This window comes from Chrysochloris asiatica, unplaced genomic scaffold (assembly GCF_000296735.1).
Source record: "Chrysochloris asiatica unplaced genomic scaffold, ChrAsi1.0 scaffold00064, whole genome shotgun sequence".
NCBI lineage: Eukaryota > Metazoa > Chordata > Mammalia > Afrosoricida > Chrysochloridae > Chrysochloris > Chrysochloris asiatica.
In genome coordinates this window covers 7695451-7720397 of record NW_006408582.1, presented here as the reverse complement: position 1 = coordinate 7720397, position 24947 = coordinate 7695451, and the positions used below count along the sequence as shown (strand labels likewise).

The following is a 24947-nucleotide window of genomic DNA, read 5'->3' as shown; positions in this document are numbered from 1 at the left end:
TTTTAGGTAGATAAAAATGTACAAGAATGAGTATCATTCCCACCCCCTCGGTACACAGGGTAGACAAGGATGGGCAACTTAGACATTGGCTAACCACTGATAGCGTAGTGGTTACGAATCGGGCTGCAAACCGCAAGGTTAGCGGTTCAAAACTACCAGCTGTTCCAAGGAAGAAAGATGAGGCTTCCTGCTCCCATAAAGATTTACTGCCTCAGAAACCCCGTACAGGGTCACTATGAGTCAGAACCAGCTCCACAGCACATAACCACCACCACCATCACCACCCAAAATAGGGGTGCTACAAGGGCAAGAAGTGACTGGTTTACAAGTTTTCAATAGGGCGTGGAGTAAGGTAGAATCTCCACTGAGTAGTATCCAATGTGTCTGGGCAGGACTGATGAAAGGAGATGGGGTATTGTACCACTCACGTGGTACAATAGTGAAGAATTACTATCAGGACTGACTGTGAGGGTTGGAAATGTAAAGATAGATGTTTTGTAGCAAAAGGAGGGGAGTGGTTGACTTTGCAGTCACGGAGCAGAGGACCCTGGAACCATCAAGGGAGAAGACCAGAATGCGGGACCCTGTCCAGAGAAGCAGTGATGCCAGCGATGGAGGCAGAGACCATGACGTGGAGAGATGGAGTGGCTGGGGACTCTAGACCCAGAGAGGAAGAGGGGCTGTGTGCTGATGACCGGTGAGGGGAGGGCAGACTTGTGGGGTGTCTCATTTGGTATGTTGATGATGCATGGAGGGGATTGTAACCATGGCAATGAAACGATATATGATAGGATGAATGTAAAGCTAATGTTCTTCCATTTAAACTATCACATAATTCACAATAAAATCTTTTTTTAAAAAAGAATATATCAGTATGTTCGTTGCCATAACAACAGTCCATAGAGTCCATCAGCTTTGGCCAACAAGAGAGGATGAGCTCCAAGCCAGACATCAATGATGAGCAGAAGCAGGAGATCTGTGAAGTTTTTGATCTCTTTGATACGGATGGGACTGGCACCATCGATGTCAAAGAGCTTAAGTTGGCAATGCGGGCCCTGGGCTTTGAGCCCAGGAAAGAAGAGATCAAGAAAATGATTAACAAGATTAATAAGGAAGGTACAGGAAAAATGAATTTCAATGACTTTTTGACTGTGATGACTGAGAAGATGTCTGAGAAAGATACCAAAGAAGAAATCCTGAAAGCTTTCAAACTCTTTTATGATGATGACACTGGCAAGATCTCTTTCAAAAGTCTGAAACGTGTGGCCAAGGAGTTGGGCGAGAACCTTACTGACGAGTAACTGCAGGAAATGATTGATGAGGCGGATCAAGACAGTGACAGCAAGCAAGAGTTCCTGCAGATCCTGAAGAAGATGAGCCATTACTAAAACAGCCTCCCGCTCTCCTAGCAAGCAAGCAAGCATGCGTAACTCCAGCCAGCCAGCCTGTGGGACCTTCTGAACACCAACCACTCCCCCCCACCCCCCACTGTTAGCTATAGAATCAGCCTCGATTCTTTTGTCCCTTTGACAGTGGTCTTTGATGTTCACTTCTGTGTCACATGACCCACTGTTAGTTTGTGCCCCCCTAAACAGAACTCGAGACCATAAGAAGAGAGCACAGGGAGAAGAGGGTCCCACAGCTGCTGCCCACCTGCCTTTTGGCCTGGCCTGGTTTCCCTCTTCTCATGCATTTCCATGCCCCTGCCAACCTGGATAGCTCTGTAGACAAGCACATGCCATCCCCCATCGCCATAAGTAAGCACCAGACCTCATTCTGGTGGTTCTGGGTTTTAGTTGACAGCAGACCCTCTTTTATAAAATCTGGTGACCGCACTCAAAAAAAATGTACCAGAGAGATTGCAGCCAAAGAGAATTTGAGGTGCCAAATGCAGGCTCCACATCTCCCACACCAAGTCCTTCTTCTAAAGGACTTTCACCCAACATTTCAGTCCAGAAAGATCTACTAGAGATGGGCATCTGGCGCATGTTTACAGCGTTTATAGGACCTTAGCCAAAACACGCATAACAAGAAGCTGCGAGTTTGGATGTCTGTGTTCACTGACAAAGAAGCAGGATCCTGAAAGACTGTCCCCAGCCACAGACTAGTCAGGGTCACCCCACCAAAGGATGAGTGTGCAGTGAGGGACTTCAATATTGTAGCAATCTCTTACCAGTTATTCATATAAGCCAAGCTGCTGTCTTTCATACGGTGTCCAGTTTAGATCATCTAGAGCACTGTTTTATCTCGCTCCTCTAATCTTCAAGAAGGCGACTGGATCAAATCTAAATTCCTTTCCCTTACATTTCTGATTCTCACTTGCTGACCCCACCTTATCCACAAGCTGATAGTTCAAACCCTAACATCCAGTCATTAGGATTGCTTATGATGCTCAATTCAAGGGTCAAGGACCATTCCATTGCTCCTTTTAGACTTTGTTTCTACTCATCTCAACACCTGGAATTAAAGCATTATTGCTTTGAATTATATATCAGTCATTTTGTTGACAGTGTTTGGATTAGATGAGTAGCTTGTAGTTCTAAGCCTGCCCTTATCCAAGATTCTAAATAGATTCACCCATGCTTTCTTCTGTAAATTTCAGGATGTTTTATTATTTTTAAATTTAAAGCTTTGATTCATCTGGAATCCATTTTGGGGTCAGTTGTGAAGGGAGGATTCATTTTCCCCAAGCATTAGTTCACTTGCTGTTGAGTTGATTCTGACACTGGTGGATTTGAACTGCCGACCTTGTGGTGTGCAGTCCAGTACTTATCCTACAGCGCTATACCAGGTTAATTAGTCATACTAATATCCTTCTTCCCTGAAGATTGCACATGACACCTTCACTAGAAACTAAATTCTTACTTATATTTGGGTCTGTTTCTGGACTCTATTTTATTTCATTTACAATTTCTTTTGTAGTACCACACTATTCTACCTTTCATAACTTCATAATTTGTTTTCTTATGTGCCTTCTTTACTATTCACCAGATATATTTTTTAGTCTATTCATATAATATTCATATAAGTTTTCAAGTTGAATTTTAATGTTATCTGAACAAGTTTATATCATCTTTAAATCTTGCACTTTCAGGATTTTGGCTGAAATGAATGGGTAATGAATGGGTATATGTGGGGACATGGAAAGAGAGAGAGAGAGAGAGAGAGAGAGAGAGTGATGCGTAAGACTGCAAAGTCGTTTGAACTGCAAAATCGGAGGTTCAAGCTCACCAGCTGCCCCTTGTAAACCCTATACAGGGTCACTATGGGTGGGGATCAACTCGATGGCACGTAGCAACAACAACAACAAAAAATATATATATATACACATTTATTGTTTTTAAGTGCCGTTGAGTCGGTTCCGACCCATAGCGACCTTGAATAGGGTTTCTGAGGCTGTAAATATTTATGGGAGCAGAAAGCCTTATCTTTCTCCCGCAGAGCAGCTGGTAGTTTTGAACTGCGGACCTAGCAGTTCACAGACAGATTCAATGGGGAGCATGGTGGTTCTGTAGGATAAGCACTGGACTACTGCAAACCTCAGGGTCAGTAATTACAGTCCACCACTGTTCCATGGGAGAAAGGTGCTTCTGCTCCTATACAAGATATGGCCTCAAAAACCTTATACAGGGTCGCTATGAATCAGAACCAACTTGATGGTGCTTAACAATTGTGTGGTCCTGAGGATCAGCTCTGGATTGTGCACCACAAGTTCACCAGTTCAAATCTACCAGCTGCTCTTCAGAAACCCTATAAAGGGTAGCTATGACTTGATACCAACTCGATGACACTTAAGAACAACATGTGTGTGTGTGTGTGTGTGTGTGTGTGTGTGTGTGTGTGTGTGTGAGGGAGAGAATAGTAATGTAGGCAGATAAGAAATATGGATTCCTGCTGTGGCGCAGTAGGATCAGCACTGGACTGCGAATCACATGATCTGTGGTTCAAACCCACCAGCTGCTCCTCGGAAACCCTATACACGGTTGCTATGAGTGGGAACCAACTCGACGGCATGTACCAATCAACCATATTTATAGATAGATAATATAGATATATATGATACATAGTTGTTGGTGTTAGGTGCCATCAAGTCGGTACTGACTCATAGTGACCCTATGCACAGCAGAACGAAACACTGTCTGGTCCTGGGCCAACCTTACAATTGTTGCCATGCTTGAGTCCATTGATGTTCCCACTTTGCCAATCCATCTTGCTGGGGGTCTTCCTTTTTTTTCTCTGATCCTCCACCTTACCAAACATGATATTCCTCTCCAGTGATTGGTCCCTTCTGACAATATGTCCGAAGTATGAAGGTCGAAGTTTGGCCATCCTGGCCTCCAAGGAGCACTCTGGCTGCACTCCTTCCAACACAGATCTGTTTGTATGTATATGTATATCATATATATATACATATGTTGTATATATGGATTCCTGGTGTAGTGTTCTATGATAAGCACTGGACTGCTAACTGCTAGGTCTGTGGTTTAAATTTACCAACCTCTCCTTGGAAATCTTATACAGGGTTTCTATGAGTCAGAACTGACTCAATAGCACTAAATAGCAACAATATATATACTGTGGATCCATGTAAAATGAAGCCTTTGACAACATCAATCTTTTCTCCATATATTTATGGACTCCTTGTGTGGTGCTGTAGGATCAGCACTGGACTTCGAACCACAAAAGTGACAGTTCAATCCCTCCAGCTGCTACTCAGAAACCCTATACAGGGTCGCTATGAGTTTGAACCAACTCGATGGCACTTAGCAACAACATCTATGTTTATACACGTGGGTAGTGTGGTGGCTTCTTAGGATAGGAACTGGACTGTAAACCACAAGGCCGACAGTTTTGAGGTCACTAGCTGCTTTGCGGGAGAAAGATGAGACTTTCTGCTCCCTCAAAGATTTAAAAAGCTTTAGAAACCCTATACGGGATCACTATGAGTAGAAACCAACTTGATGGTGTTTAAAAACATATACTAATATAGTGAAATGGAGTCCTGGTGTGACGCTGTGGGTTAATGCGCCAGACTGCAAAGCCGTTTGAACTGCAAGGTCGGCAGTTCAAGCTCACTAGTTCCTCCTTGGAAACGCTTTACAGGGTTGTTATGTGTCAGAACAGACTCGACGGCACTATAGAACAACAACAATATAGTGAAATACTTTTAATATATGACATATATGGGTCAGAACCAGCTTAACAGCACTTAACATATACACAAATACTGAATTAATGAAATATTTTAATATACAGTATATATATATATGAGTTGGAACCAACTTGGTGGTGCTTAACAACATATACACATACTAATATAATGAAATATTTTTAATATATATATGTATGAGTTGGAACCAATTTGACGGCACTTAACAACATATGCACATATACTAATATAATGAAGTGTTTTTAATACATAATATATATGTGTGAGTCAGAACCAACTTGATGGCACTTAACAGATACACACGTACTAATATAATGAAATATTTTTAGTATATACACATATATATATCTGCTAAGGTAATGAAATATTTAATAGTGAATAATTTCATTGAAGGAAAATCATACAATAATACAGTTAGCAGTTCATGTCTCTTTTCCTGGTAGTTTCTCCTGTCTGTGGCTTTTTCTTCTACAGAAGTAATGTTATTTGGATTTCAGGTTGTTTTCTTAGATGATGTTGGGACTTATCTGAAGCCAGCTTGGAATTTGGGAATGGCCACCATCCTTGTCCATGATACCAACACTGCCCTGAGAGAACTGGAGAAAGTAACCGGCATGCAGGTAATTTTAAGTGTGAGCTGGGCCCATTTCCTGTCACTCACCTATAGTTTATGGACGTAAGAGCCAACACAGCGGAGAGGATAACCCAGTGTGTGTGGACTTGGTTGCTCATAGTGCCCAGGGCACCTCTCAGACAGGACTGCCATCAACATGCTGTCCTGGGAAATTGAAGGCCATTTCTTTCTCTTCATCCAACTCACATGGAATCAGAAACTCTGAGAGCAAGAATATATAACACTGTCAGTGCTGGGGAGCCAAGTATCTATGGAACTAAGACAAGAATGGAGGCTTCCAAAGCCATGCAAACCTTATTTATATTTCTTTGTAGCTAACCTTAGCTCAACAAATTCTAACCACTTTACTTGTCATAGCAGAAGTATTCCTGTCAACAACTCTGTGTCATAGAAATTATCACTGTCTCCCTGTGGTTGTTGGGTGCCTTTGAGTCCTTGATTGTTTTTGCCTCAGGGAAACTAATACTAATAAGTTATAGAGCCATCCTGAGGAACAAATTGTGCAAGCATTTTCTGTCTGTTTGTAGGTTGTGTAGAGAAGGGTTAGTCTTTGTGTCTTCAGAACATAGAACTGGGACCGCGTGTGGAAGGCACAGGGACTTAAATTCTGGCTGACTGGAAAGAGAAGACTTTCACCAGAATTGTGCCTTTATGAAATGGTTAGCTTGTGAACTTTCATTCCTGGCAGTATCTACTAGAGCCCAGGTGACCATGTGAGGAACTCCTATAAAAAAGAATTAGATTATAGTACAAAATATAATATATTGCAGTACAAAATCTCAGCATTCTAAAACAAGTGGTACTTATTTTTTGCTTATGTCTAATTCCACTGGTGGTGAACTGGGAACTTTGTTTCCCACAGTCTTTCAGGTCCATCAGGTTGATGGAGGGACCACTGTCTTCCACTTGTGGTTTCCAAGGTCATGCCAAATGCCCAGCTGGAAGATGAGAGAAAGAAAGAGAATGTAGAGAAGCATGTGGGAGGTTTTAATGGGCCAATCTCATTACTCTTCTGTCTGCCTTCCATTAGCCCAAGTTTGGTCATGTGACTCTACCAGCTGAAAGGGAGGCTGGGAAATGTAGTCTAGCCATGTGCCCAATAACAAGGGGAAATGGGTTAGTGACCAACAAGTCAGTCACCAGTGGGGACTCAGGAGTCCTGAAGAGGATCTCTGTGGTCTCTTCTGGTGCCAACATTCTCATTTTGTAAACTCCTATGAGAAGTCTTCACAGAATGAAGCTGAAGGCATCTATTTCACTGTCCGTTTTGTACTTTCAGCTTTTCAACACTGCAACTCCACTGCCAACCCTATGTAAGCTTAGTGACATGAGCCATGGATACGTGCCAATAAAGGTAAGCATTCTTGTTCATTCACCTGAGAACTCCTGTATCAGACCACCTCATGTGCCCACACCCCTCTCATCAGCAGAGACAGTTCGAGCATTCACCATTTAAAGGGAAATAGCTTTACCCAAACATGTATCATTTCTTAGAATTGGTAGAAGGCATGGACCTGACCTTAGACTTTATAAAGCATTGTGACTGATGTGGTCAAGCCTCCACAGGGCAACAGGCCATATGGGGCCTTGAGCAACATGGGATGCTAACCCTTGTGAGTGTCTGGTCTGTGCTTGAGGAGAATGTGTTTACGTTCAGTGAGTATTTCTTGAGCATTTACTTTGTATTGAGCACAGGTCAGGTATTAGGGTTACAGTGATGAAGAAGGCAGACCTTTGACCCCACAGTGAGGATATCATGAGGTAAAAAGTAATTAGAATGTAGAGTGGTCAGTGCTAAGACAGGCCCATGTGTGGAGTAACAGAGCCCAATAAACATTGTAATGTATGAATGGTCTGTGAAATTTCTGCTTAGTGTTTTTTCATTTTTTTAATTGTGTTGTGCTCTAGGTGAACGTTTACATAGCAAGTTAGTTTTCCAATCAATAGTTCATACACGGATTGTTTCAAGACATTGGTTGAATACTATCAGTACTCTCCCTGTTCCCTCCCTGGGTTCCCAGTTTCCATCTATCTGGTTTCCCTGATTTTCTTTGTCTTCTCATCTTTGGTTTTGGTCTCCTAGAGTTGATGATTCTTAGGAGCACATTCTTCACGGGTGTGACTTTGTAATGTGGTCTATTCTTTGGCTGAAAGGTAGCGTCCAGGAGTATCTTTAGCTTGAAGCTAGAAGATTGTCTTATGGTAGCGTCCAGGAGTATCTTTAGCTTGAAGCTAGAAGATTGTCTTATGGCAATAGTCTCTGGGGTTCTTCTAGTCTGGCCTTTTCTTTTTTGAATTGGTGTTTTGTTTTACACTTTTACTGGGACCTTTAACTGTGGTCTTGATCAGAATGGTTGGCATTTAGATGGCCAGGCACCATCTAGTTCTTCTGATCTTGGGTTAGAGGAGGCTGAGGTTCCGGTGGGCCTTTAGTCCTTTGGACGAATTATTTCCTTGAATTTCCATATCTCTTTGTTCTCCTTTGCTACAGGTGGAAAAAGACCAACAGTTGCTTTTTAGGTGGCTGCATGCAGGCTTTTAAGAACTTAAATGCTACTTATCAGACGAGGATGTAAAACATACCTTTATGACCTTTTTCCAGTTCACCTAAATGTCCCTTATCAGCCTAGTGTTTTCTTGAGCAAAATAGTTTGTTGTGAATCTTCAAAGAAAGAATACCAACTTGTAATAGTCTTACCTGTTGAATCTATTGATGTTGAGTCATTTGTGACTCATGGAGACCCTATGTGACAGAGTAAAACTATTCCATGACTGAAATCTTTACAGGAGCTCGTCTTTCTTCCATGGAGTGGTTGGTAAGTTCAAACCACCGAGCTTTCAGTTAGCAGCCAACCGCTTAACCACTGCACCACAAGACTATTACAAGAGGTCCTTGTAATAGTCTTAGATACAGTTAAATGGAATTGTTCCAAGTGAATATCTATAGTGTGAGTTTACTGTGGTCATTCATTTCTGTTACAAAGCTGGTAATATGTACCTTTGGAAAGAAATAGGGCACTTTGATTATATAAAAGGAGCTCCCAGTTAAAAATATTGAAAACAGATGTATCAAATAGCATCTGAAACCTTGACGATATGATTATCTGTTAGATAGGAAGGCAAAGTCTTTTCATGTTTTTATTTTTCCCAACATCGTAATCTACTCAGGCTTCCTGTTTTCCAATGAAAGCCACCTGTTTTTATTGTATTCTCTTGCCCAGTTGTCTTTCCTCAGACCCCTTCATCTGACATCAGGGTCTTTAGCTTAGAATGCTGGCCCATGCAAAAGCCAGCAGCTAACTAGAATGCCTGAAGGGGTCTACAGAAGAGAGCAGGTTCCTATCCTGCTAGCTGCTGACCGATCATCAGTGTCCACTCACCTCTCTCTTCCATAGCCGGGGGTCCGTCTGCACTTTGTGGAGCTGGGCACTGGGCCTGTGGTATGCCTCTGCCATGGCTTCCCGGAGAGCTGGTTCTCGTGGAGGTACCAGGTAAGGCAGACTAGGGAAGCGGGGAAGGTGCACCTCAGTCGGGGCGAGGTGAGGGGACAGTCTGGATAGCATGGGCCAGCCAGGAATGTCCATTAGAAGCTGAGACCTTCCGGTGGAACATTGTCTCTGGAGCAGGACCAGGATCAAACCTCAGGGCAGTGCTGGCCCATGTGGCGCCTTTGCGGATTAGAAAGGGCAACCTTCGCCAAGATATTTTCTGGAAATCTTTTTAATAATATGTAGCTGTGCAAGGTCTGTACCAGGAAAGGTGCCCTCTTAGCTGTGGCATTTTGTGCATTGCCCAAACTGCCACCCATGCTGCCCTATTCAGAGGGGTCTCTCCAGCCCCATGGTGAAGATGCTAGGTCATGCCATATGGCACTTTGGATTGAGCCATTTAGAGGAAAGGGGATAGAGGTTAGCAAAAGAGGACGTGCAAGCAAAGGACCAGTCAGACCACTCTTGTCTGGGCCTGAACTGTTTGTTTTCTAGATCCCTGCAATAGCACAGGCGGGCTTCCGTGTACTTGCTGTGGACATGAAAGGATATGGAGAGTCCTCTGCTCCTCGAGGTGGGTTGGCTTTTTGGCCATCTTGTATCTGCCATGCATTCTATCCAACCTCTTCACTTACCTTACTGCCCCTAGTCCCAGGTTAGAACAGGTGGTAGTTCACGGCCTCCAGAAAGCAGGAGGCTGACTGCACCAGTTCCTCTACTTGACCCCAGATGTCCCTGATCCCCACAGTGAATAGATGCCAGCAACCTATTCCCCAGGAGAGCCCCCTGCTGGACAGTGAGAGTATAGGCCAGATTCTTGCCTTTGTATCCCAGAAGTTCCCTCAGCGGTGCACTGGATTACTGGAACCCACCCAGCAACACTGGAAGGAAGGCCTTTCAGTTTGCTTTTGTAAAGATTATTGCCAAGAAAACTCTATGGAGCCGTTCTACTCCATAACACACGGGGTTACCGTAAGTCGGAACTGACTCGACAGCAGTGGGTTTGGTTTAGAATTAGTTGACTCCCAGGGGAATCTAACTAAGGATGGACTTGAGGGGATTTCTGAACCCCTGATCCACTTTTGGATTTGTAAGCATTTTCCTGGGAGTCTATTCCTTTTATCATTTTCAGAGGGACCCTCAGCCAAAACATTTAAAAACCATGAGTCTGGAGGTAAGAACGTGGCACAGCCAGATAGGCCGCAGGCCCCTCCAGAACAATGCAGGTCTCAAGGATGGAGCAAAGAGCAGAGCCACTGGGCCCCACCCCTTTTCTGAGAGGCTTTTCCCATTTTCACATCAAACGTGCCCAGCTGTGCTGAGCTTGAAGTCAGCTGGCATGGTCCAAGTCTTACATGGCCCAGCTACATGCTTTGTGTGGCTGTTCCCTAAATCTGAGGACTCTGTGCTCCTTCCTGCCTCCCAGATGATGCAGAAGCCTGTTCCACAAAAGGAAAACCTTCTGTTCAAACATTAGGAAGTCATTTAATAAGTTCATTTGTTTTTGCAAAGGAATCCATGTAGTTGGTTGGTATATTTTTCATCATGTGAATTAAACACATTTATTTTCATTACAGAAATAGAAGAATATTCCATGGAAGTTTTATGTAAGGTAAAAAGCATCTTCAGGTAACTCTAATATCTTTTCAGTCTGGATATAAGCTAGAAACCTGGGTATCCAGAAAAGCATCCTTTCATAGCACTTGGATATAAATTGTTACGGATAGCTGAGTTTATATTTTAAAATGATAACCAGAAGTTAAGAGTATTTGCTGATGTCAAGTGCAGGTTTAGTATTTTACAGGAGAGGAAACTGGGGTCAACAGCATCAGTGGTACAGCCAGGTCTAGGGGCTCACTCCCACCTCCTTACTTTAGCTACTTCATTCTATCACCTCTCCATTCCATGAATTTTAAAAATCACCATTTTGATAAAGTGGTTGTTTGCCAGACTGAGGGAATTATAGTGTGGATGACTGTGACACACTGCCTATTTTTAAATGGTTCTAAGTTCCAACAGGAAGTCCTGGTGTAGCTCTATAGGATAAGCACTGGGCTGCTAATCACAAAGTTCAGACCCACCAGCCGCTCCTTGGAAACCCTATACAGGGTCACTATGAGTCAGAACTGACTCGATGGCACTAAACAACAAGCTCCAACAGGAAAAAAGGAACCTTCATCTCAGAGAAGATGAAGTCAAGGTGAGGTGAGACTAATCCAAACCTCCATTTAGCCCTAACACAAAAACAAAGGCTGGAGACACGAAAGACAAGAAGCAGCCTCCTGGTTGACCAGAAAATTGGTGATGCTGGTTTTAAGATTTTAAATGTCTCCAGCTCTAAGTCATAGATAGCCCTGTGTGGAGGCCTTTACTGTGTGTCCGCTCCCCACCCACAAGTGGGAATTGTATCTCATAAGGGGAGTGAGCGTGGAGAAAGCTCAGTTTCCAGAAAGTGTTGTGCCTGCGACTTCCACTAGCTCTATGGCTTTGCTCTTTCTGCTCTGTTACTCCTGTTTTCCCTCAGGTCACCCCTAAAATTCAAGATCTGCCCACTGACTTCGTGGACAGGCCTCTTTGCATCCCACTGCTGTCCAATACAAGTCCTGGTATGGAGCTATAGAGTCAGCACTGGACTGCTAACTGGCTCAAACCTACCAGTTAGTGGTTCAAACCCACCAGTTGCTCCTTAGAAACCCTACGCAGGGTTGCTATGAGTTGGAACTGACTGGACTTAATAACAACAGCTGCCCAGTAACCTGAACCTCCCCTGATTCCTGTCAGAATTGGGCCCCAACATGGGTAAATCTGGTCATTTGAGCCAGCATGTCCCTGAAGAAAGCGCTTTTTACCCAAAACACATGAGATACAAGGTGACATTCCTGTCCTTCGGCTCCACCTTTTTAACTTATCATTTATAAATCCACTCCTAGGTGTCTACCCAAGAGAACTGAAAGCTTGCAGTCATGTAAAAACCTGCACATGAGTACCCATAATAGCATTGTTTATGACAACTGAGAAGTAGAAACAATTCAAATGCCTATCAGCTGATGACGGAATAAACAAAATGTGGCATGTCCACACTGTGGATTACTGTTTGACGGTAAAGAAAGGAAAGGAGTGCTGATCCGTATCACGCGAATGAGCTGTGTGCTAAGCAGAAGCCAGTTACAAAAAGCCTCATATTTTATAATTCCATGCATATTAAATATCCAGAATGGGTCATATCATAGACAGAACATAGATTAGTGCCTGGGGGTATAAGGGAATGGGGAGTAACTGCTAATGGGTATGGAATTTTGGGGTGTGAGGAAAATATTCTGGTATTAGATAGTGGCGATTCATTTGTGTAAATATACTGAGAAGCAACTGAGTCTTATACATTAAAACGGTGAATTTTATGGGATGTGGGTTATATCTCAATAAAACTGTTTTTAGAAATAATGAATATAGTATTTTAATGTAAAATTGTATTAACAGTAGCTCAGATGATCTTTAACTGCAGAACTGAATTAAGATCCATAATATTCCTTGCCTCCAAGTGCCCATAAATGCTTTTTTCTAAACTCTATCAAAAACCCTCATTTGTCAACCACAACTCCCCAGATTTGTGTGTCAGAGCACACAGTTGTTGCTTGTTTGAGAAGAGGTACCATTAAGAAACTATAAACCCATTCTCTCTAGATTTGTAGTCTTAGAAATCCAAACGGGGACTGTCAAACTGCAAATCACTGTTGTTGTTAGGTGCCATCAAGTCCGTTGTGTGTACTACCAAACAGAACACTGCCTGGTGCTGAGCCATCCTCACAATGGTTGCTGCCACTGTGTTAATCCATCTCGTTTGGGTCTTCCTCTTTTTCACTGGCATTCCACTTTACCACGCATTTTATTAAGAACTTTTGAAATTTTATTTAGAATTTTTGAAATCTGATCCACCTGGAATCAGTCTCAATTCTAACACTACTAACTGTCTGACATTGGCCACATGAAGGTGGAAATTTTCTGAGCCTCAGTGTCTTCATCTGCTCTTTATGAAGGTGAAATGAAACAAGGAATGTGAGGCGGATTGCACAGTACCTAGTTTCATAGACATTTTCAGTGGCTCAGGTAAAAAAAGGGGGAGGGGGGGCGGGGAGGGGAAAGTCTTGCCAAGTAAAGGAGTAAGGCTAGGAAGAGAGAGCCACTTGTGGAGGCGGTTTCTTCCCTGCAGGAGTCTAATGGCTTGTCATATCTCTGGTTCCTCCTGTTCACACTGCACAATACTCTCCTCACCCCATGCCCTACTGGATTCCCCTACTCTCTCATATGGCTGCGGCTCTGACTCTCCGTAACCCTTCACCCCCTGCACCTCACACATCTCCAACATTCATTGATCACTGGCCAGCGTGGCCAGCTGTCTGTCCCTGACAACTGGAGCAGGGTATGTGTGGAGGAAACTGAACGTGGGGCAAGCAGTAAAGTGCTCCAGATCAGTTTTCTTTCTCTTCACTCCCTCCAGTGGAAAACAAAACAAAAATCAGTAGCTGTTCTGACCCATGGCAACCCTGTGTGTGTCAGAGTAGAATTGTGCTCCACAGGGTTTTCAGTGGTTGATTTTAGAAGTAGATCACCAGGCCATTTTTTTCGAAACTCAGGGTGAGACTTGAACCAGTTGAGCAACCATGTGCACCACCAGGGACTCTAGAAAGGAAACCCTGATTATTGTCCTAGAAGAGCTTAACAATTTTAGCATTGACCATAACCCTCTAGAGTTGCATTGTGTTGTTGTTAAGTGCCATGGAGTCAGTTCTGACTCATAGCAATCTTGTATAGGGTTTCCAAGGAGCAGCTGGTGGGTTTGAACCACGAACCTTGTGCTGATCCTACAGCGCCACACCGAGTCCACTGACATGTATTAACTAACGCACTGGGCGTGTTTGGAGTCTACCTGGTTATGTGGAGGTACTGGAAAGCAAAGGGTACTGACTCAAAGGCTAGTGAAATGACTAGTGTTTCTAACCTAGATGCATCTGAGAAGGCGGGTTTAAGTTCTGACTTTCTTTTTCTTTCTTTCTTAGGAGATGATAACCTTCCTGGATAAATTGGTAAGTAATTTCCAGTTTTGATCTGATCTCTTTGGAGAATTCTCTTTGGGCCTGGGTCATTAAGGAAAAGACGAATGCATTCTTTGAAGGGAACAGTTGTGAGAGATATAAGGGAGAGGTGGCAAGGGCAGACAAGGCACACTTGGAGCCTTGCAGGAGTGGTTGGTAGGAGGGACCACAGCAACAGAGGTTCTACAGAACAGGTCTCTGTGTTTTGGGTTTTGTTTATTTGTTATAGTTTTTTAATGCAGAGTGTGTTCCAGGGAATAGCCGATTTTAAGCCAAATTTGGAGAACCTTGAGTATGACGAAAAAAGAAATTTGGAAAATACCCTCTAGAATAATTAAAAAAAATTTTTTAAAGGTTGTAAAAATTTAGATAACACATTTTTCAGTTTAACAGTTTTCATATTTGCAGTTCAGTTCAACCAATGACATGAATCATGCTGTACACCCATCACCACCAAGACTTACTGTGGCATTTTCCATCACTATATATAAACCTTTCCATCACTATAAATTCACCGTTTTCTAAACTTTTCTTCTCTCCCCCTTTCTCCTGCCCCTGTTATTGTTGTTGCTAAGTGTCCTCCAGTCAGTTCCAACTCATAATAACCCTGTATAGGGTTTCTGAGGAATGACTGTTGGGTTTGAACTGCCAACCTTGAGGTCAACAGGCCAATACTTACCCTATAGCACCACACCCTAATAGTAAATACATAGAAATCAGAGTTTATTAGTAGTTACCTGTATAGTGCTGTGTAGGATAAGCATAGGACTGCTAACCACAAGGTCGTGTGTTCAAATCCAACAACCATTCCTCGGAAATCCTATACAGGATTGCTATGAGTCAGAACCAACTCAATGAGACTTAGCAGCAACAATGCTTCACAGCCTTTTATACTTACATGCCTTTTGATAAATTCAAATTTTAATGCATTGATTGAATGCTAACTGGAATGTCAAAATCAACTGTGATTGATAAAACAAACCAAGCAATGGTGATTTAAGAATATACTTTTTTTAAAGTACCAGCACTATTCCAGAGATCTCAACTCTCTGATTAGATCATGGGGTCAGAACCAAAAGCTACAGAGTAGCCTGAAGAAAACAAGGATCCTGACAGTGGGGGCCTACATTAGAAGACTTACAAAAGAAGTAGGATTCAGAGTCCTGGTGTCCCACTGTAGAATAAACACTAGACTGAAAGGTTGGTTTGAACTGCAAGGTTGAAACTGACCATCCTTTCCTTGGAAATGCTATACAAGGTCACTGTGGGTCAGAACTGACTCAATGGCACTTAACAATAACAACAACAACATCAATTAGATGTGGGGAGTTGTGGTGAGGCACTGTAGGATAAGAACTGGACTGTTACTCACAAGGCCCACTGTTCAAACCCACCAGCTACTCCTCAGAAACTATATAGGATCACTATGAGTCGGAACTGACCAGATGGCACTTAACAACAACAATTAGATACGAGAATTGAGAGAAGAATCTGAGATGATGAATGAGTTTCAACCCAACAGTAAGGCATTGTGCCAGCCACTGTAGAAGAGGGAGGGGGAAATAGGATGGTAGGGTCTCAGTGCTGTAGAACTGGTTCTGATGGGGACAACTAAGAGAATATGGCCCAATGTGGCTGCCTCAGCCCTAACTCTGAATGATCTTTTGAGAATGGTCTCTTAGCCTGACTGTGGAAAGAGATACTCTGGTTCCTGGCCAGATGTGTCATTCATGGACACACAGGAAGGGCAAACTTCAGAGTAGGGGTCATCTTCCACCTCAAGGTGATAGCTGAAGCCATTTGGAGTGGCTTCCTCATCCAAGGACAGTATTGATAACTGTACCAGGGCCTTTGGGCTGTGATGTACAGCATGTGATGTTAAGAGGTGGAGGAGGACTTAGATTTGGTGAAGTCCGAGAAGAGTCTGGAAAGCATAGGATCACAGACACCAGGGGAGAAAGTTTGACAGGGAGGGCCCAAGGCTGCTAAGAAGCCAGAGATTGAGGACTTAGGAAGAACCATTCTTGGTGATTAATAACCGTTAAGAGGGATCACAGGGGAAAAGGCAAGCTGCAGGGACATAAGAAGGTAGCTAGGAGCCAGCTGGTGTAGAACATGGTGGGGGCGTTTGACATGGTATGGTAGGGAGCTGAGGCAAGGAACCCCGTTTCAATGTTGACATGAAGCTGGGGAGGATCTGAAAGACCTCTGTGTGGCTGAATGGTTACAGCATGGGGTAGAGAAAAAAGCCCAATTTTAGGTTGGAGAAACCTGTGTCTGAATTGTGGCTCTAGCAGTTGCTATCTTTTTGACCTTGGGCAAGTCACCTAACCACCACTGTGAGCCTGTCTGGTGCAGTGGGAATCTGAAAGTTATTGAAATAATTCCTCACAATGGACAAAAACACTTAGCACAGTGCCTGGGACATAGTAAGTGGCAAATAAAAGGGAGATGTTTTCATTACTAGCAGCAGCAGAAAGGAAGGCACAGGTAGCAAGGGAAAGATGAATGATGTCTTTGTTAAGGGAGGAAACTTCCCAAGAGTGGAGAGGGTTACAATCATAATTGCTTAAAGGTTACCATGGTGTCTTAATTACCTAGTATTGCTATAGCAGCAATGCTACAAGTGTGTAGTATTTAAACGGATTTAAAAGCACACATTTATTTTCTCATAGCTTGGGAGGACTTTGTCACTTGTCCTCTGGAAGGAGATCCTGGTCTCATTTTCAACTTCCAGTTTGTTGGCTTAATCTGCTCTTTTACACCTCAAAAGAGATTTAAAATACACCCTATGCTAACTGTGGCTCATTTGCACAACAAAGAAACACATTTGCAAATGATATTATAACCACTGGTAAATTGTGTCATTGAGTTGTTAAGTGTTGTTAAGTTATTAAATGGCAACTGAGTGCCATTGAGTTGTTGTTGTTAAGTGCCCTTCAGACTCATAATGACCCTGAATCTGGTTTCCAAGGACAGGCTGATAAGTTTGAACCACTGACCCTGCAGTTCAAACTAGCCTTGAGAACTAGTACTTATCCTACAGTGCCACATCCATCACAACTCCAACCAGCAGTATATGGTAAGGATTTACAACACATACTTTTAGGGGACGTAGTTCAATCTATCACACATGGAATATGAGGAGGTAAACCATATTGGGAGTCCTGGTGTGGCGCTGTGGGTTAATGCACTGGACTGCAAGGTTGGTTTGAACCACAAGGTCAATGGTTCAAGCTCACCAGCTGCTCCTCAGAAACCCAATACAGGGCCAATAAAATGGGTCAGAACCGTCTCGATGGCACTTAATAACAACAAGCCATACTGACATTAAAACAGAAGGGAGAAAAAGAGAGAAGCAAAGCTAATTTGGATTTAAGGATAGTGTGACTTTGTAGGCTAGGCACTGGACCACAAGGTCAGTTTGAACTGCAAGGAAACCCTACACAGAGTCAGTAAGCATCAACTACACAACAATAACAAAGATAGTGAGAGAGGAGGGATCCTCTGAGTGGTCTCAGTCCAAAGAAAATGACAGGGTTTTATCATTAACTTGGATGTCGTGGTGTTGTTATAGCAGTTTTAGACTCGTGGTTGAAGAAACCAAGGCCACTAGGAGAGGTGAAGCAGAGTTTCAGATTTTATTAAGCCAGCTGACTCAGAGGAGCTAATTTCTCTAGATTCTGAGCCCTGAATGGAGGGTAACAGTGGCCTATATGGGGTCAGAGTCAGGGAATGGCCAGGCTGCATACCTGTTTGAGGGTAGGGGGAAAACCAGGAAGATTGGTCCCATTCAGTAACCTGATTAGCATTCTAGCTTATCTGTTAGGTGGGGAAGATTAGTCCCACTCAATAACTTGATTAGCATTTTAGCTTGCCTCCTTGGGCAGAGAGGGCAGTGAATGATTTTTACTTTTTCCTGTTCAGTGTGGCTCTATGAGTTAATGTGCTGGACTGCAAAGTCTGTTTGAACCTCAAGGTCAGCGGTTCAAGCTCACCACTGTTTGAAAACCTTATACAGGGTTGCTGTGGGTCAGAGCCGACTTGAAGGCACTTAACAATCACAAATCATTTACTTAGTGGAGGGAGGGGCAATGATGTGCAGTAACACAGGCTTGGAAAGAGTGAATTTGTAAGTAGCTCCTGAGGGGAGCCTAGGAAGTGAATGAAAGGATTGCTGGTTGAGGGAGGAGACGAATCAGAGTGCAAAGTCTCAGAACCACTTTCAGGAAACCTGTCACATTTGGTCTTCTTTCTTTTTCCCCAGGGTATCTCTCAAGCAGTGTTCATTGGACACGACTGGGGAGGCATGCTGGTGTGGCACTTAGCTCTCTTCTACCCTGAGAGAGTCAGGTAATTAGACCATGACCGGCAAGTAAGACTTGTTTGGGAGCTGAGGCCTAGAATGCCTTTAAAATCGTTCCAGAAAACTTCAACACAAATAGCTTATCTAGGAAGGTAACACATTGGCACGTTAATCATCTCATGTCATGTCATGGCCTGTCCCAGTGGTAATGAGATAACGTCATAGTAGCCTGAGTAGCCAAATCACACAGGAGAATAATGGTGGACTCTGAGGAGTCCTGGTGTGGCACTGCGGGTTAATGCACCAGACTGCAAAGCAGTTTGAACTGCAAGGTCGGAGGTTCAAACTCACCGGCTGATCCTTTGAAACCCTATACAGGATCGCTGTGGGTTGGAACTGACTCTATGGCACTTAACAACAACAACAACAACTGAAGGGAAGTGGGTGTCAGATTCATAGGATTGAATGAACACTGAAAGAGTCTTCAGCCCTGCACTGGGAGTCTGAAAATCTGGCCTTTAATTTTGCTATGAACTGATTGTGTGACAAATCATTTCACCTCCTAGGCTTCGGTTAAGGGACAAAACAGAACAAAAACTGGTTACAAGTGAGTCAGCTGTGACTCATGGCGACCCCAAGCTTCAGAGTCCATCTCTTGGAAGTAGATTGCTAGGTCAGTCTTCCGAGGGGTCGTTGAGTGGATTTGATCCACCAGCCTTTCAGTTAGGAGCCAAGCATTTAAGCATTTGCGGCACCCAAGGGCTCCTAGACTTTGCTTACGAGGAGCTCTGGTAGCGTAGTAGTTACAAATCGCGCTGCGAACCGCATGGTCGGCAGTTCAAAACTACCAGATGTTTTGCAGAAGAAAGATGAGGCTTTCAGCTCCCATAAAGATTTACAGCCTTGGAAATCTTGTTCTGGGTCGCTGTGGGTTGGAACCGACTGGATGGCACTTAACAACAACACCACCTTCAAAGTGCTGTTTAATGTAATTACAATGGGATTTCTGCATCACTCTCACGTCAGTTGTAATCATGAGTTAGGAGGATGTTTCAGAGCATCCAGAGGCGCTTTCAGGTGGCAGGATTTGAGCCCCGAGTTGGACTGGCTCTGTGCCTCCCTTGGTTAAATCTTAAAAGGTGAATTAACTTTCAATCTTAGCAGCCATCTCTATTTCCCTAACTAACCAAATTTGCTTTGTTTTTAACTTGAGGGTGTTTATGAAAATGAAATCACAAGAAGACTTTGTTAAGCTCACCCTCAGCACAAATGGTGGGATTATATATATATATATATATGTGTGTGTGTGTGTGTGTGTGTGTGTGTGTATATATAGTTGTTTGTTAAATACCATGGAGTCGGTTCCAACCCATAACAACCCTGTATATGGTTTCCAAGGAGCAGCTGGTGAGCTTGAACCACTGACCTTTCAGTTAAAACCAACCTTGCAGTCCAGTGCTTATCCTACAGTGCCACACCAAGACTATGGTGATGGTGTGGTGGTTATGTGCTGTGGAGTCGTTTCCGACTCACAGCGACCCTATACACAGTTTCCAAGGCTGTGAATCTTTACGGGAGCAGAAAGCGTCATCTTTCTCCAGCGAAACAGCTGGAGATATATATAGAGAGATAATATAATGTCTTTTATTATGTAAGAAAATAAAAAGAATCAAACACTTCTAAAGTAATTTTAGAATTTTTACACTATGGTTCAGATCTCTGGCTTCTCTTTGCCATGTTTCATTCCAAGAGGAATTAAGAGCTCAACTCTTAAGACCAGGGTTTACCAGAAAGTTACTTGGTGAGCTTGTATTCAGTGTTTCTTGAAAAGGAAATAAAGCATTAAGTATGTGGGCACTATCTTCAAGGAAGCACCAAAACATCTCTTTAAATATAATCTCCCTCTCTTGTGAGAAATTAAAAAACATTTAGCATGAACAAAGTAGGGTCCCAACCCACCTGCCCACCAAGCCACTTTATAGCAAGTCCAGGATAGCATCGTATCCACGCACTCAAACACGGTCTGGTTTCAAGCCTCTCTTATTCTCATTGTTTTCATGATTTATTGTTGCTTGTTAAGTGCCGTCGAGTTGGTTCTGACCCATAGTGACCCTGTACAGGGTTTCTGAGGCTGTAAATCTTTACAGGAGTAGAAAGCCTCATCTTTCTCCCATGGAGCAGCTGGTAGTATTGAACTGCTGATCTTAAGGTTTGTAGCCCAATTTGTAACCACTACGCTACCAGAGCTCCTTGTTTTCATCATGGCCATCCTTTGTTATTGGAGTGGTTGCTCTTCCACATCTGCTATCTGTAAGGGAGGGAGGGAGGGAGCAGAAACTTTCTTCCAGAGTGCTAACAAGGTGCTGTTGTTATTGTTAAGTGCAGTCCAGTGAGTTCCAACCCATAAAGTTTCCAAAGAGCTGCTGGTAAGCTTAAAACACTGACCTTGTGGTTCAAATTCCAGAGCACTAACCTGCAGTGTCACACCAGGACTCCTAATGATCTGTTATTGTTGTGAAGTGCCGTCAATTCTGACCCATAGCGACCCTGTATAGGGTTTCTGAGGAGCGGCTGATGAGCTTGAACTGCCAACCTTGCAGTTCAAAAGGCTTTGCAGTCTGGCTCATTAACCCATAGCGCCACATCAATCTGGGGAAAGCTGTGATTTAAGAATCCTGTTAGCAACGTTGATCTTCATATTTCTAGCCTGATGACAAGTAGAGAAAAAAGCTCACCTTTATATGGAACATTCCTTGTAATTGTTGGTTTTCACTTTTTACTGAGACAAAGTGTGGGTGTTTCACGTGACTAAAGGAGCCTTGGTAGCGTAGTTGGTTACAAGTTGGGCTGCTAACCAAAAGGTCAGCAGTTTGGATCTACCAGTCGCAGAAGACAGATGAAGCTTTCTGCTCCCGTAAAGATGTGCAGCTTCAGAAACCCTATACAGGGTCGCTGTGAGTCAGAATCGACTCAACAGCACATCACCACCACCACCACCACTCATGACCTATTTAAGGAGCTATTGATTTGTCTGACAGTAATACCCTTTTCATCCTTTCTTTGCCAATCACTTAGAGATTATATTTGTTTCCCAGGACTGTCATAACAAAGTACCACAAATAGGAGGTTTAAAGCTGAAACGTCTTCTCTCTCACAGTTCTGGGGGGCTACAAGTCCAAAATCAAGGTGCCAGCAGGGCCACACTCTCTCTGAAGGCTCTAAGAGAGCCTTCTCCTAGTGTTCTTTTACTTTTAGGTAGTTCATTTGGATCTCTGGTCATTTGAAGTTCTTCCCTGTGTGTCTGTGTCTCTTCTCTCTTCATAAGGACACCAGTCATATTGGATTGTTGTTGTTGTTGTTGTTGTTAGGTGACATCCAGTCGGTACCAACCCATAGCGACCTTATGCACAGCAGAATGAAATACTACCCGATCCTGGGCCAACCTCACTACTGTTGCCACACTCGAGTCCATCGATGCTGCCACTTGGCCAATCCATCTCGTTGGGGGTCTTCCTCTTTTTCTCTGACCCTCCACCTTACCAAACATGATATCTTTCTACACTGACTGGTCCCTCCTGACAATATGTCTGAAGTATGAGAGTCGAAGTTTGGCCATCTTGGCCTCCAGGTAGCAGTCTGGCTGCTCTTTTTCCAAAACAGATCTTTTGATTCTTTTGGCAGCCCTTGGCACTTTCAATATTCTCCTCCAAAACCGTAACTCAGAAGCATCAGTGCTTCTACGGTCTTCCTTATTCACTGTCCAGCTTTCGCATGTATATGAGGTTATTGAAAATACCATGGCTTGGGTTAGGCGCATCTTAGTCCTCAAGCTGACATCTTTGCTCTTCAACACTTTAAATAGGTCTTGTGCAGCAGATTTGCCTAATGCAATACATCCTTTGATTTCTTGACTACTGCTTCCATGAATGTTGATAGTTGATCCAAGAAGAATGAAGTTCTTGACAACTTCAGTCTTTTCTCTGTTGATAAGAATGTTGTTTATTAGCCCAGTGGTGAGATTTTTGTTTTCTTGACATTGAGATTGTAATCCATACTGAAGGCTGTGCTCTTTGACCTTCATCAGTAAATGTTTTAAATCCTCTTCACTTTCAGCAAGCAAGGTTGTAGCATCTGCATATTGCAGGTTGTTAATGAGTCTTCCTCCAATCCTGATGCCACATTTTTCTTCATGTAAACCATCTTCTCAGATTATTTGCTCACCGTACAGATTGAATAAATATGCTGAAAGGATACAATCTTGTTGCACATCTTTTTAAATTTGAAACCATTCAGTTTTTCCATGTTCTGTTCGAACAACTGCCTCTTGGTCCAAGTACAGATTCCTCATGAGCACAATGAAGTGTTCCAGAATACTCTGACTTCGCAATGCTGGCCATAGCTTGTCATATTGGATTAGGGCGCACCTTACTCTGGTATGACCTTATGTAATTTAACTAATTCCATCTGCAAAGATACTATTTACAAACAAGATCACATTCCTAGGTACTGGGATTTAAGGTTAAACATATCCTTTTAGAGGACACAAATCAACTCACAACAGAGCATTCACTACCAAAAGGCGGCTGTGGTTTTTCTAATACAATCTTCCCTATCTGAGCACCAGAGTCCTGGTGTGGCGCTGTGGGCTAATGCACAAGAGTGCAAAACCATTTGAGCTGCAAAGTCAGTGATTCAAGCTCACCAGTTGCTCCTTGGGAACCCTATACAGGGTCGCTATGGGTCGGAACCGACTCGACAGCACTTCACAACAACAACGATGTGAGCATCAGTTTCAAAATATAAGGTCGTGTAAGCCTGTTCTTATAGAGTCTGTATCTTTGTACCTTCTGTTTCCTAGGGCAGTGGCCAGTTTGAATACGCCCTACCTGCCGGTAGATCCCAATGTGCCCCTGATGGAGAAGATCAAAGCAAATCCTCTTTTTAGTTACCAACTCTACTTCCAAGAACCAGTAAGTCCGTGTGCCTAAGAGCAGAGATTCCCGCAGTGCCACTGTTTTTCTATTGCTTTTCTGTCTTTTCTCCATGTTTGTTGTACTTGTTTCTGTCCCCACTTGTCAAAAATGTCACAGGCAAAACTGGCTTCAGATCTCAGTTAGTCCTTTCTAGGTGATGGTCCAGTTCTCTGTGTGTCTGTGTATTTAGGGTAGGGTGGGGGTGCATTGGATTTTCTGTGGCATGGGGAACTTTAAGCTGGGTTGGAGCTCCTCTCACTTGATTTCCACAGAGTGTGCTCTAGCTGAGAGGATGGTGCCTCCCTTTTTCTTGTTGGTGAGAGCTCCTTACTCCCACCAGGGTCCTGGTATCTGAGAATGTTCCTGAGAAGTGAGGTTTGTGATTACAGAGAGCACCAAGCCTCCTAGCTATCATCACCATCCCCACACCCCCATGCCAACAAGCCAAAGTTGCCTTACCAAGATGTCCCTTGGGCCTTGGGTTGTGTGTATGGTGGGGAGTTGCTGCCACTTTTATTGGGATTCACTGAGAACAGAGTGGTGAGCTCAACACTGGCACCTTCTTTACCTAGGTGCCCATAGAGCCGCTCTCCTCCATGAGGAAGAGTGCCTGCCACTCACTTTTCTGCAGGCTCCAGACCCCAATGTTCAGCTACAACTGGGTAATCTTATGAGGAATCAAAGGTGCTTCCCTAACACTTCAAAAAGAGAAGAGTTAATTCATGAAGAGCATGGGAGCATCTCTCCACATCTCTCACCCATCCTTTGTCTTAACCCTGCCCTTCTCCTCTCAGGGTTGCTGTGTGTCACAACTGACTCATCAGCACTCAACAACACAAAGAAAATGAATACATTTTCACATCAAAATAAATAAGAGGTTGGGGGAAGTGGAGGGAGGTGACGGTAGAGCACAGGGTAAGGGCAGACACAACATAGTTCCGGTGATGGGGAGGGCAATAGACAAGAAGAAGGAGGGGGTGGAAGAACAAAGTAGTTAAGGGAACACTGAGACGGGTTTGCATGGGCTAAATGGGACAGAGGGAAATATTGATGCGTGCTCAACCTTGGAACAACAGGGCTCTGTGATACAGGGATCAAGGCATAGTTTAAAGAGAGGAAATACTACTAAGATGCTTGACTGTCTTATGTATATTGCTTTCCCTTGCCTACTATTGTAAAATGGACACTTGAGTTGGATAGAAAGGAATATTGGGAGACATGATTACAGAAAACTTGTAAGCCCGTCTTCAGCCTATAACTTATTAGAATACCTACTAGAACTTGCC

General features: G+C 43.4%; 1 protein-coding gene and 1 pseudogene across 1 annotated transcript in view; both read left to right on the top strand.

Moving 5' to 3' along the window:
• Positions 1–24947, top strand: part of EPHX2 (epoxide hydrolase 2, cytoplasmic) — a 75527-nt gene that overhangs the window by 18425 nt on the left and 32155 nt on the right. Inside the window, exons 5-12 of the mRNA XM_006864436.1 lie at positions 5668–5790; positions 7084–7158; positions 9200–9295; positions 9788–9866; positions 10870–10904; positions 14347–14373; positions 18650–18735; positions 23547–23658. Coding sequence (XP_006864498.1) covers positions 5668–5790; positions 7084–7158; positions 9200–9295; positions 9788–9866; positions 10870–10904; positions 14347–14373; positions 18650–18735; positions 23547–23658 — 633 coding nt within the window. The remainder of the gene's footprint in view (positions 1–5667; positions 5791–7083; positions 7159–9199; positions 9296–9787; positions 9867–10869; positions 10905–14346; positions 14374–18649; positions 18736–23546; positions 23659–24947) is intronic.
• LOC102833403 lies at positions 691–1388 on the top strand (annotated as a pseudogene).